Consider the following 13,683-nt stretch of genomic DNA (forward strand, 5'->3'; position numbering starts at 1 on the left):
GAGCTGTTTTCTGCCTGGGGAGCCGGTGACAGTAAGCAGAGGTATATGGAGGGATGGGAAAATGAATAAGAAAAGATGTTTCACTAAAACAGCCTCCCAGCCATTAATCATGGGCATGTAAAGTCCTATACCCATTTGTAACACCGAGAGTTTACCTCCCTATAGCCCAGCAGACACTGGAGTGGCATAAAATGCAATATTTAAACCTTCAAACAGGCAAATCATTTTTTATATAGCGCTCCATGACAACGTTTCCCAGCATTTTTTAAAAATTGGGCTTGGAAAATTTCATCGGGCGTGAAAATTAAACTCTGAGTCCCCTGAAAGAGAGAGGTGGGGGGACACGATGGGAAAAGGGAGATTTTAAATTACAAATGCTGTGCTGAGCCCATTAATAACAGTGTTAACGTCTCGCTGTGTCTCTCTCTCAGCTTGCTGGCAGCAGGAGGGGGAAATCGCCGAACAGCGAACGTCATAGCTCACGGCTTCGCTAACCTCTTCATTTTGGATAAGAAGGACTTGAACGAGATTTTGGTGCATTATCCAGAGTCTCAGAAGCTGCTGCGTAAAAAGGCCAAGTGCGTGTTGGGCTGCTGCTTTCTAGCCTGTGGGGTTTTAAAAAAAGCAGATTACGGGTTTCAAGATCGCAGGGGAGATTTCCCTCTGTGCGAAGCACTGGGAAAACTCCTGCTGCAGGCGCAGGCGTTAGGCACGCGTCCTCGGAGCAGAGCCGGGCTGGAGCTGCCGCGCTTCGGCAGAGGGCAGCCGTCCCTCGCCGCCGGGCTGGGGTGGCTGGAGGTGCCCAGAGCCAGCCCAGCCCTGCTGCAAAGCTTCACCGCTAAAAGCGGGTGCAAGTCGGGAACGAACGTGGCCAAAGTGCATTTTTTTAAAAATCTATTAAAATATTCACTTTAGTTTTTAGCATTACTTAGATTTGTTATTCTGTCCTTCCTAAGGTGTAAAAAGTCCTTGTTCTTTTAAAGTCTGATTTTTCTGCATTATAAAATCCAGCTAATATAACATGTCCCCAGACTGAAATCATCTCTCCTTTTCCTTGCTGTAGGAAAATGCTGAAAAACAACAATAAACCCAAAGATGAGAAGGGAGCACCCGGAGACCCCCTGATTATCCCCCCGAAAGCTGACACCCCGAAGCTCTTCCAGGCTGCCCTGGCCGCCGCGGGGAGGATGGGGGGCAAAGGGCCGCTGGCGCAGCTCCGGTGGAGGCTGAAGGAGCTGAAGGCGATGCAGGCGACGCAGGTGGGCGTGGGGAGGATGGCAATTTGGCTTTGCTTCCTTAGATGCTAAGTCGCTGTTCTCCCAACCAGCTCCAGCGACTGTCATTAAGGTGCCTTAAAGGAGTGAGCTCAGATCATCGAGGCCTGATGTAGTGCGGGCAAACGGGAAGGGGTGGTCCAGCATCTTACGCGCGGCCTGGGGAGAACGTCGCTGTCCCACAGGGGTTGTTTTGCAACGCAAAAGGGGAATACATTGACTTCTTGCCTAGCTATGCTAAGCCTGAATCTAGTTTCTAGCTGGGCTACAGCCAGAGATGAACATCTCTTCCGTGCCACGGAGACAGAGCTACTCGTGATTAATTGATGTGCTGGCGGGACGGAGGCTGATGCTGGCATCCAGCATCCACAGTATTTGCAAAGCTTTCACGGTGTGGCTGGGGCCGAGGCCCCCGGCAGCGGGCACACCATCCTGCCAGCTCGGCATGAGCTGCAGGGAAACCACCCTTGCTTTTTTGTCATGAGCGACTGAAAAAGAAAGTGGCCCTGCTCTTCTTTTTTGGTTTTTTTTTTTTTCCTTCCAAGCGTCTCTGCTGAACTCGTAACAAAGGTCGTATCTCCATGCAGACCTTGTTGATACTCTTCCCACCACGGAGTTATGCAGACCGTCACATCTGGACGTGTAAACGGAGGTGAAAGAGCAGCTGATAGGGAGCGCGCGGTGGCCTTGAGGCTGGGTAAATATCCAGGGAGGTGCTGAGCGTAACTGCCTTCCTGCAGCCTTTCACAAAAGCACAGCGAGGCTTCAGACCATGCGGTGCTTAACACTAATTAAAAACCAGCTGAAGGCAGCGGTGAACAGTGGCACCCCGCGCTCCGTACGGTAGTGGCAACAAGACCCCGTTCGCAGGACATCCCTCTCCACGGCACGTCCGTAGGTGAGGTTTCTGAGGCTCCTCTCTAAAGGAGGTTTTAGGACAGGGCAGTCCAGGGCTGCTCCCTCACAACAACACTTCTGCCAAGCTTTTGCCAAGGTCAACCCCTCCAGATGCTTCAGGAGCAGAACAAGAGCGAGTGCAGGGGGTGTGAGCATTGTACGCATCTCTGAGCACTTCTCTCCAGATGTGCGGGGTACAATCCAGCTGCCCTTCTCTTTGGCAGCAAGCTGACATCCCGACGGTGAGGTCCGGTGCGGTGAAACTCCGCAAAACGCCTGCCTGGCTTTGCACGGCGCAGACGCCGTGGTTGGGGGTAGTGGATAAGGGTTTGTTAAGGTTGATTTTGCCTTTTTGGTTTTTTTTGGATCGCAGGGTTCCAGCTTCAGTCCGATCCCACCGAAATCACCAGTGCACCGGAGATCGCCTGTCACCTCCCACAAAGCACACACCCACCTGGGAGAAGAAATATTCTCAAAATCCTCTGATAGTTTAGTCACCATTCGTGTGATTTCTACGGCACAAGAAGATGAAGAAATCCTTGCTGCTGAGATTTCGGAGAAAGAAGAAGAAGAAAAAGAAGAGAAATGAAAAACAAGCAGGCCCTGGGGCAGGAGTAGGAGTCAGGCCAACGCCTGGGGTAGAAGCTTTTTGTCATTAATGGTCTCCACGCAGTGGCTGTAGGCTTCGCTAAGAGCTGCAGGTAGGATCTGCCTTTCTGTTCCGCCCAGACCTTCACCCACTGTTGATAAAACCCCTTGCCGTATGACCTAGAATCGCACAAGGTTTCTGTGCTCTGGAGATCTATTTTTCTTGAGCATCTTTATGAATATTCCCACTAAATCTCAGGCCAGCCCTCTTGCTTTGAAATCCAGCCTTACGGAGAGGGAGCCCTGAAGAAGTTGCTTTTTATGGCTCTGGCTGGTTAATGAGTGTTAATAAAGCGTGAAGAGTTATTCACCTCTGACAGCTGAGTCACCCCACGGCCAGGAACAACCAGGGAAAAAAAACCAAGGTTTCTCTGTTGGGCTCAAGGTTGTCAGCAGCAGCTGGGGAGTGATTCATTCAAAAAGGATGTGGACTATGCTCACAAGCCAAGCACAGACCAAATCACACTGTCACGAGAAGGCCGAGGTCCATCCTGGTGTGCACAGACTGCAAGATGCTGGAGGGTCCCTGCATGGTGCCAAGACCACCTTGGGTTTGCTGCTGGGAAGAGGAGTTCCTGCCAGCGTCCACCCCGGGGAGGTGGTGGGCTCTCCATCGCCGGTGGCTGTTATGGAGGGATTTGATGAGCATCTTTCAGGGATGGAGAAGCACAATCCTGGATGAGGAGATGTTCCTGGAGATCCCTTCCAGCCCTGGGTTTCCATGGGTGCACCAACCTGCCACTGCCAGAGGGATAAACCGAGTGCAGAAAGAGAGAAGCTGTGTTGGTTTCCAGCTGGGTCGGGAAAGAGAAGTGCTCTCCTCTCCAGCCAGCGTTTCAGAGTCAGGCCAGAGCCCGTAGCCTGCAAACGAGTGTGCACGAGCGTGCAGGTGGTCCCCTCTGCTCATTGCTGGACATCAGTGACCTGCCACGTTTCCAGCAGCCAATTTCCAGCCCCTTTCGGTCACTTTGTTGGCTCTTGGCCGTGTTTCCCATGGAGAAGCCACTCTGGTCTTGCTCATGGCTGCAACGGGGCGCTTGTGAAGGCGCTCTCCCAACCGTGCTGGGAGCGGGCGCTGGATGGGGAGGCAAACACCTGGTCAGCAGCCAGCATGTCCAGCTGACGGCTCAAGGCGTCCAATCTTCCTCCAGCACCACCAGTTCCTCGTCTTCCTCAAACCCAGCACCAACCGAAGTGACTTGCTGGTGAGCTGAGAAGTGGTGAGAAGCGGTGGGCGAGACGGTGCCGGGTGAGACGACGCAGACCCTCCCCAAGGCTTCGGCTGGCCAGGTCTCCGTAGCACCGCTGGCTCCATCGAGAGGAGCCGGTTTCCATCCTCCAGAGGAAAAGCTGGGGCAGGTTTTGCCGCAGGGAGCAGCCCTGGAGCCACGGGCGAGGGACTTTTCAGGTGTTCAGCAAATCCTGTGAGCAGTGCTGCAGGTTTCACAGGTCTGGCCATGAGACGGCCATGAGACGGTTCGTGAAGGGTGTCAGCGCCAGCATCGCCCCCGTACGTGGGTGATCCCTCTTCCCGTCAGCAGCCTGGGGCTGATCTTCATCTCCTACGGGGTCTTCTTATTTTGTTGTGTTTTTTCCTTCTCTTGCAAAATAGATGGGTTTCTGTGGCGGAAAAAGCCAGAATATATGTTAGTGTTAATTAACAATGGCTTGCTCTCTTTTAAACAAGTTGAATGAGCTCCAATATACTGCAAGAGGGTCTGAAGCCACCACTGCCCTTAACATTGCAGGGGAAAACCTGGACTCACCCAAACCTCCCTAAATATTTCTCGTCCTCAGTCATTTGCAAGTGGTTTCCCGCTGGGTAGAAGGTTTGGGTGGGGAGTGCAAAGTATTTTTTTTCACTGTATAAATATTTATGTAATCAAACCAGGGAACGTGCAAAAGTCAAACTGGGCTTCTGATTTGCTGCTATGATTTGATATGGTTTAGAAAAAGCATTTAAATAAATAGCGGGCTGTGATGGCTTTCATAATTCACTATATCTACAATAAACACCACGTAGATTACTGTTCCTTTGCTGTGGATTTGGTTCAAAATTCCAGTTGTTTTCCATCTTTTTGGTCACTGATGCACCGACAGAGCCAGGAAAGCCCCCACGCGCAGTTCACAGATTTTCCTATAAACTTTTTAGAGGCTCAGAGGTCACGTAATACTAGTAAGTAGAACTGTAATATTTTTTTAATCACCAGAAGGAGGGAAAAAAGCTTTCTTAAATGGCAAATACTTGCGTGAAGATCTTAGTTTTCAACATGCAGCATTAGATGGTGATGGATACCTAACTGGTAATTCTGGAACCGCGGGGAGATTTGAAATTATCGTCCTCTGTGATCTGTTTACGGCTTTAGTTCTTTAGAGGGATTATTCTCCAGGTAATAATTAAGGTCAAGGTAGGGTTGGGCTTACAGGCTGGTTGGAGAGTTGAGCTCGGATCTGTTTGCTGTGCAGGACTATTTAAAATGACAGGTAGGCTGGGGAGACAGGCAGCTCGTCGAGTGCCTCTCGTTCTGGGGGCTGCCATAAATTGGCTTTCTGCTGAACTTTGTAATTCCATTCATTTGCCAGTTTTGCTGTATTGGCCACGGGCTTCCCTTGCATTCATTCCTATTAAATATCTTGCAGCGTGCGCTTATCACAGGTCTGTTCCTTCCACTGCCCTTGTAATGTTCCTGATGGATTTGGTAACGCTCCATGTACCTTTACTGCGTTTCTTATTAGCTTTTGCTCATTCCGCTTTGATGTCCTTAAGCGTTGGATCGAGCTGATATGATATCCTCTAATAATATTAATGCAGTATTTGGGGGATCTTGCCGGGCAGTTGCTTATTGTCAGTCCAGCACCCTGGAAATTCTGCATTGCAGTCTTCCTCCTGACTTATATTTCTGATTAACGGATTTCTCAGAGGTCCATAGTCATAGAAACCAGATTTTCTTGCAACAATATTTTGGCTGTTGCTGCTTGTGAGTCAAATAAGTGGAACCGAGAACTGCTGAAGGAAGCAGCAGAGCTTGCTGTTGTTGGATCTGTGTGAATGTGTTAGGTTTTGCCTTACCATCACAAGTAGCATCTTTACTGGAGGCTTTATATATACTGTTTTAATATATATATACACTTTTATAGAGAGAGAGATGCTTTTTAATATATATATACACTGGAGGGGTATTCATATTCCTTGTGGCCTGTGCCGTTATGTCTTTCACAAGAGTGATACTGATTTAATGTTCTGTATGAGGTTAGGGAAGACAAATATCTTCAATTAAAAAAATCAACTTACAAAAAGAATAATAAAACCCACCATAGACATCTGACTGGGGAGGAAGTTGTTTTCCTCTGGATAGAAACAGGGCAGGTGGCTTCTCTGTATTTATAGTTGGAGCAATCTTTTAAAAAGATTAAGTGCAATTGCAGGTTAATCACCGATAATGTTATAACGAAAGTAAAAACAAATAAGCAGGTTTGCGGATTAGACTTGGGTCTAGAAAGAAATTGCAGGATAAATGGAAAGCCCAGTTAAATGGTGTTTAATTAGAAAGCTTGAAATAAAATTAAGCACTTTAACCTTGAAACCTGGAGACCTTAACCAGCAGGACGCGCTCCTAATTCTGGGAACAGTCTGTAAACCACTTTTTCTGCCTAGATATATTTTTTCCATTGTGTAGATCTGCTTTGGGTCATGGTTGCAATTAAATCCCCCCGAATCCCTTTTACCTTCCTCTAAAATGGAGCTAATACGAGTCTGGTTTTCTCTGCCCTGAGCACACAGCTCCTTTTAAGTGCAGTAATGGTCCCACTGGAGTTAACACCTGAAAAAAAAGCCAGGCCACCATTTGGGAAGGGGTCACACAGAGGTACACAAGCCGACGGGTGCCCACGCCAGCGTTTATTAGAAGCAGCTTAAGCTTAGCTTGGGCTGGATGACATTTTTCCTTTTCTCATTCTTTCCTCATTTACCCATTCTTATTTTGGCATGAAACTTTCCAACTTCGGTTCATGCCCTAGGGAGAATGTCTTAGGGAGATCTGAGCAATATCCAGCAAGTTGGGTTTGAGTCATCTGAAGAAGTAAAGCCTAGATACCTACGTTATTTCATGCATTTTCTTCTGCTTTTAGAAGTCACTGGATGCATAAGAAGAGCTGGAAGTCAAACAGTTAAAGTCTAAAAACTCTTTTCTTGGATAAATTGGAAGGGATTTGGGGGGAAATGTAAACAACTGGAGAAGTGAGATAGATCAGGCTGTGGGACGCTACGGGGCGGCCGGGGGACATCCCCGCCAGCTCTGGGCTGTGACATCCAGGGGACGGCATGGCCCCGGGTGCTTCACACTTTTGGCAGGGGCTCGCTTTGCAAGCTTGAGCTCACCAGGACGGCCACTGCTGCCTTTCCAGCTTTAACTGTTCAGAAGTGGTGGGCTGGGTCTGCCTCCATACAGCAGGGCCATTGCTGCAGTGCCTGTGTGAGCATCCTTTTGCATTCTGGAACCTCCCATACGTCCCGGCCCATATGTCCCATATCGCCGTGGATGGTCCAAATTCGCCCTGGGGTGAGCATCACACAGGCCGTGTCGTGCCGCTCTGTCTTAGCAATAACTGGAGGAATGAAGACCAGCCAGACCAGTTACTCATTCTAGATAAGAGGCTCTTTTGTGCTGCAGAAATACCAATATCACGTGCAAATCTCTCCGCTGCCATGGTTACTAGCCGCCGTCACGGCCACTGGCGAGACGGGACTCGTAGCATTGACAGGGCTTCTGGTCTCCCCTTCGCAAGGAGAAACTCCAGCCGTAAAACCTATGCTATGCCCCAAAAAGGAGGGGAGATGTCCGAGAGGGCTGCCTAACTCTCCCCAGGGTGAGCTGGCCGCATCTGGCATTACGATGCTCAGAGCTTGCTGTGTACAGTGTCTGTGCCCTGTGAGTGGGCATTAGGCTCTGGGTTTTATACGTCCCTCACTAATAACCTGAAATATTATCAAAGAAGTGAGAAAATGGTGCTGCAGCCTGGGCGGGCAGAGATCGGCGCTGCCCCGTTTCCTGTTTTTCTGGCATTTAGGAACGACTTGACCTCTCGGTGCTCTCGCTTTTTACACTAACGCGCTTCTCATTAAAGTGCTTTCCTGAACACTAATTAGGGCGGTTTTCCTTTTGTAAATTAGCCTGATACGATCTGTGTGTCTTGGCAGACGCCCTCCAGAGCAGGAACCGAGGTCTCTGCTTTTGATCGCTGTTTATTTTGCAAATCTCCCCGGTTTTACTGTTCTTGGCTGCCTTCTAGAAAGTGCTCGCAGGTGGAGGTTAATGGGAGGGAAATGGGGCTTTCCAGCTTGCCTACCTCAAGAAACAGGAGCGTTTTTGGGGCTACGGGGGCCTTCCGACCAGTGCGGGTTGATGGGGTGGTGTGGGCACACAGGAGCGCTTTCCTCTGAGCTCCTTCCCATCCCAGCCCGGCATCCTCGCACGGTGTGGGGTGGAGGAGCAGGTCCGCAAGGAAAGACGCTGCCTGAGCCAACCTTTTAACAGGTGATGGAAAAAAAGATATCCAGTTAACACACTCATTCTGTGCAATTAAACGGCTTCTTTTGGCTATAGCGAATGCTCAGGGCAGCAGACCCGAGCGACCCTCTGGATGTCTGCAGAGGGAGGGAAGTCCACCTGTCTGCCGATGCTGCTAAATAGGTTGTGTCAGCAATTTGCCCAGGACCAATGGAGCTCAGGAGGGGACGGACTTTAATCGGCTCTCATTTTCTTAATGCACTGGCAGATGGGAGCAGAGGGGACGTTGCTTTTTCCATCTCCCCTCGCGGATGGGGCAGAGCCTCCAGAGGTTTGCACAGGCTGAGAAATGCAGCGGCGAAGGTGACGCTGGATGTGGGAAGCCATCCTCTGCCTTCGCTCGCTGGGGAGGCTGGCAGCGAGCGGAGCATCCCTGGGGGGTCCTGCCACCCCGGCTCTGCATCAGCCGCTGGGACCCTTCTGGGACCGGGCACCATTACAGATCATCTTTACAAAAGCATTTCCTGGTCCTTAACAAGGGAAGAGGAGAACTGCCGGGGGGGTTCACCCAGGGACCCCTGGGATTGGGACGGAGTTGACAAAGCCCCTGACAAAAAGGCAACGATTTTTCAGTGCTGGCGTGCACCGTGTGTGGCACCATGTGTGGAAAAGCGTGGTGAGCATTCCACCCCAGAGAGCTGCTGCCAGCATTGGCCGCACCAGCACGGCTGCACCAGCCCGGCTTGCCCCCAGGTCCTGGGGAGGCTTGCAGCGGGGGTCCACACGGGCCGTATCCGGAGCTCAGCACCCCTTCCCGGGCGGTGTGGAGCCATGCACGCGCTGTGTGCGCTGGCAGGACTGTCGGTGCAGGGCTGGAGTAAGGGGAGCAGCAAGAGGAACGGGATGCAGGCTGCGGAGAGCATCCCTGCCCGCAGCGAGGAGGGCGAGCGCCGCGGCCTCGGGGGGTATTTCTGCCGGCCAGCGGGTGCTGTGCGGAGACTGGCCCGTGGATGCTTCCGAAAAACGTGCCTGGGACCAGGGTCGGCCTGGACGGGCCCGCAGGTGAGAGCAGTGGGGTGGGGGTGGGGGGCGAGCAGGGCAGAGTCTGCGTCAAAAGCAAAAGCTGGGGATGAAAACCAGTAAAATGCTCTGGATTGGAGTCGTTTTCATGAAACATGCCTGGATGTTTGCACACAGGCTCTGTATTTCTTCTGCCGCTGTTTCCCAAGGGGTTAATTAAGCAGCACGTTTTGACTGGTGGGCTGAAGATGAAGATAGCTGAATAGAGATGTGTGAGCCCCGGAGAGCCCCGGTCCCACCTCGCCTGGGATGCTGAGTGCCCCGGCCATGCCTCAGTCCCACCTCGTGTACCATTTCTTTCTCCATCTCATCCTTATTTTTTCACCTGACACCTCTCTAGGATCCCCAAATAGACCTGAAAGCCCAGGAAGGTTTGCATGAAAAAAAGCAGCAAGCTGGCAGTTATTCCATGTCAGTCTGCATAAACCCTCCTGCCTGCTCCTCCTGCCTGCGCTGCCAGATTTTCCTTAATGTCTCCTCGTTTTTCCAGTTGTGAGTGATTGCTCAAGGGATCTCCTGGCAGAGAGGACTCGGGTTCACCCTTCACATCCCGCTCATCTCTGAGGCATATGCATAAAAATATGGGTGTGGGTCCGCTCCTCTTCATAAAGACAAATGAAATCTGCTCACGCAGCGCCGGGTGCAGGCGGCAGAGCCGAAGCGTGTGGCTGTTTAATATTCATTGGGCGTAGATGTGAAAGTTTGCTTTTCCAAAATAGCCTTGCACAGCGCCATGCTGCTCCGTTTTCCCTAAACCTTAGCGGGAGGCTGGAATTTAACGTTTCCTGTGATTGTCTCCCCAACTTCCACTGGCTTAGCCAAGAAGCAGAAGACCCTCGTTGGGTGTAAAACCTGCTTCAAGGACAGATCCTGGCACTTTATTTGCAGTTTTCAATGCTGTAGTCTGCTGCGACGGAATGATGTCTTTGAAGCACCAACACAGGAACGAGAAATTTTGCTTCTGTTTTGAAACAGGATGAGTTTCTGTTAGTTTCTGGTAGTTGTGCTTCTATTTGTGTGTTAAGTTTTCAGAGGAAAAAATAGTTTTCCCTGTAAATTTTTGGCAGGCAGATTCATGGACCTCTTTGGCTACTCTTCCTATTAATTGAGCGCAGTTTTCTTCACCATCTCAATTACACCTTAGAAGAAAAAAATGAGAATATGATCCCAGTTGGGTCCACAGTAATTAAATCACCATTAAATACGTTTCAGTAAGTTAAACTTGGAAGACCCCAATCTTTTTCCTTGTTAAGAGGGAAGCTGCGATAGTACGGGGTGGGCTGGCATGCTCCGGCTCCGGGAAGGTAACAGCAGGGAGGACATCGCCCGGCAGCACACGGAGGCGGTGGGAGCACCCCCGCGGCGCCGGGGAAACAGGGGGCTCGGATGCAAATGGGCGCCTGGGCACGGCTGAGCTGGTGCGTCCCTGGGCTGTGGCCAAGGGGCTCTTCTGATGCCCACCAGGGAGCTGCTGCGGGGCTCTGAGCTGCGTCGCCGGTGCAAATATAGGGACATCCATTATATAACGGGTGTCAATAACGCATGGGAGGATAACGCTTCCGTTCTGGGAGGACTTCTGCTGTCAGAGCTGCAGAGCGGTGGTGGTACAGCATCCCGCACGCTCTGGCGCTGAGACGTGGTGGGACAAGTGGAGCGGCTGGACCGTGCCCACTGAACATCCCTAGGGCACGCTAAAATCTATAGGTGACACGGTGCGCTGAGGACCTGGTGGACCAGCACAGCTGTACCCATGCCGGGATGGACTCACAGTGGGGTTTTGCAGACAGCTCAATATCAAGCAGTCAAAGCTGGGTAGCGGGAAGGCTATTTAATGCCATCAGAGAATATCCCACCTCATTTGCATATTCATCTCTTTGTCGGGTGCAGCTTTCACGTTGCGGTCGGGATGCAGCTGAGCCCATCTCATGGATTACCCGCCGTCACAATATTTTCCTTTACATGGGTGCATTTACTTTATGACCACAGGGGTATTTCCCTTTTCCCTGTAGAGGCTCTTACTGATTTACCTGTGCCCAGGTCTAAACTGGCTGGATATTATGAGTGAGCCTTGCGTTCCTCCAGCCGCCCCAGCACGGCACAGCCACTTACATCAGTCCCAAAACTCTATTCCCTAAATTATTCAGAATTACTGCTTTTGCTTCATTTCTTCTCTGAAGTCAAGCACACTTTGGAGGGCACTAAAAATAAATGGTTTTGCTGAGAATTGAAGGTATTTTTTAAAGGAGATGGTTCCTATCGCTTTTGGCTGTGCAGAGGAAAGCCTAACCCTGTCTTTGCACACCCTCTTACCAGTGTCACCCAGCCAGGGTAAGGGGCTCGGTGGCACCGTGGGGGCCTGGCTTCAAGGAGAAAATGGGCAGCAGAAGTAGCAAAAATCTGAAAAAAATCCCAGTTGCCCACCTGCAACTGGTGCCCTTCTTCATACATGTTTTTATTTAAAAAGAATTGCAGAAAGCACCCGAGGTCCTGAGCGGAGGGTCCCAAGGATGCCCTGTAAGCGCTGGCCAGGGGACCGCAGGTGGGCTCCTGCCAAACCATGAGCTCCAGGACCTCCTGCTTGGGATGCAGCGATCTTTCCAGTACAGCTTTAATTTTTATTTGCTGGATAAAATGTCCTGAATAGAATTCACTTGGTGTCAAGCTGCTCCCTCGCTGGGTCTGCTCAAACCAGCATGGGCATCCCCCAGGCGATGGGGCAGTTTTAGCCGTGGCCGGGACACCTCATGCTTATTCTTAGCTTCGTTTCTAAGAAATGCTTTATAAGCAGGAGCCCGTATTGGTTAACGCCATGAAACATTAATGACTTAGCAGGTGAGCTGCAGTCCTCCCGCAGAGCAGCTCACAGCTCCCCAGCAGCCGGCGTGGCACAGGACGAGCACGGCGGTGCTTTGCTTGGGGGAGGCACAAGCATTAAAGCCAAACCCCCATCGTATTTGAGGCCAGCTGAAAAACATGACGAAGAGAAAAGGTAGGTAAAGGGGAGACATCTTGCACTGCACTCCCCTGACTCCCTGACTCTACCTGAATACAGCAGGTTGAAAACGATGGTGCTTTTGTCATTTGCTTGAGATAAAGGAGATTTGCACGGGGGGGACACAGGCAGAGCCGAGCCGTGGCGTGCAGCAGCTCCCAGCCGGCTCTTGGGCTCTGGACCGGCTCCACAGCTCTGGACCAGCTCCATGCTGCCCTGGGCTGCTCCCTACCACCCTGGCAGCCCAAACCCGGCCTAACCGGCTCTCGGGGTTTGGCCAGGGGGGCTGAGCCGAGCAGCTGCGGAGCCCCCCGCCACCAGCTGAAGCTGCTGCCAAGGCCGGCAGCATCCCAAAGCGTCTGATTTAGGCAGCGATCCTTGCAACACCTCTCCCCAGCTCCCACTCTCCACCCAGCTCAACGCAACCCTATCTCAAGGATCGGAGCCTCCGGGTTGAATTAATTCAGTTGGTGAACTTTAAAATGAGTATTAAATTCTTAGGAGCATGCTAAGGCTTAATTAAAACTCCTATCTTTGGCGAAATGGCAATGTAGGAATGCAGGGGGTTCGTTCCTGCTTTGGTAAGTGTTTCATGTCGCCTTGGCAAACCGTGCTTCAGCAATGCCGAGAAATCCCCTCACCTCCTCAAGGAGGAGCAAAATTAGAATAATGAGGTGGGTTATAATTAATTGTGCTCTGGGGACACGTTCTCACGACGTCTGGTGCTTCTGGTGGGAATTTTCTACAGGGAGCATCCCAATATACTAGAGGCTTCAGGTATGCTCCTGCCTGCATTCCTGGGCTAGGTTATCGGGTTGCTGGAAGGGAAGGGAGGGGGAGTTAAATTTTTGCTGGGATTTGGGGGATTTTTTAGCCGTCTTACAGATGTAGGTTAAATATTTGCTCGGGGCAGAACAAATGCCTAATGTAAAAGGCCCTGCTCGGTGATGTGTTTCGATTGCTGGAGCTTCCCTTCATCCAAGTAAAAGGCGAATTAACCTGCCTGACTTAACAGCGTCGCAACAGCAATGCTTTTTGGCTACAGAAAAGGCTGGGCTAAAAGCAAAGGGTCCCCGTCCCCCGGCAGCGTGCCCCGTGGCGGGCCGGTGCCGCCAGTGCCGCCGCGGAGGGCAGCTGTGTTTTAGCGCTGATGGTGGTCGATATATCGAGCCTTCCCGCTACCTGCTGGGTGCTCGCAGGAGGGTGCCGCTGGCAGCGAGCCCTGCTGCTTGCTGCCTTTTCTCTGCCTGCCTGCAAAGTGGCGTTTCTAAAAATACCTTCAGCA

The 13,683-nt window shown here is 51.3% G+C and overlaps 1 protein-coding gene across 6 annotated transcripts in view; it reads left to right on the forward strand.

The window, feature by feature from the left end:
- CNGB1 (cyclic nucleotide gated channel subunit beta 1) overlaps positions 1-4,851 on the forward strand; it is a 40,888-nt gene extending 36,037 nt beyond the window's left edge. For all 6 annotated transcript variants that reach the window (XM_075160743.1, XM_075160746.1, XM_075160744.1 and 3 more), the window contains 3 exons: positions 432-578; positions 1,064-1,259; positions 2,545-4,851. In XM_075160743.1, coding sequence (XP_075016844.1) covers positions 432-578; positions 1,064-1,259; positions 2,545-2,760 — 559 coding nt within the window. In that variant the 3' untranslated portion in view covers positions 2,761-4,851. The remainder of the gene's footprint in view (positions 1-431; positions 579-1,063; positions 1,260-2,544) is intronic.
- Positions 4,852-13,683: the final 8,832 nt, after the last annotated feature.

The sequence above is a fragment of the Calonectris borealis genome, chromosome 12, assembly GCF_964195595.1.
Source record: "Calonectris borealis chromosome 12, bCalBor7.hap1.2, whole genome shotgun sequence".
NCBI classification, from domain to species: Eukaryota; Metazoa; Chordata; class Aves; order Procellariiformes; family Procellariidae; genus Calonectris; species Calonectris borealis.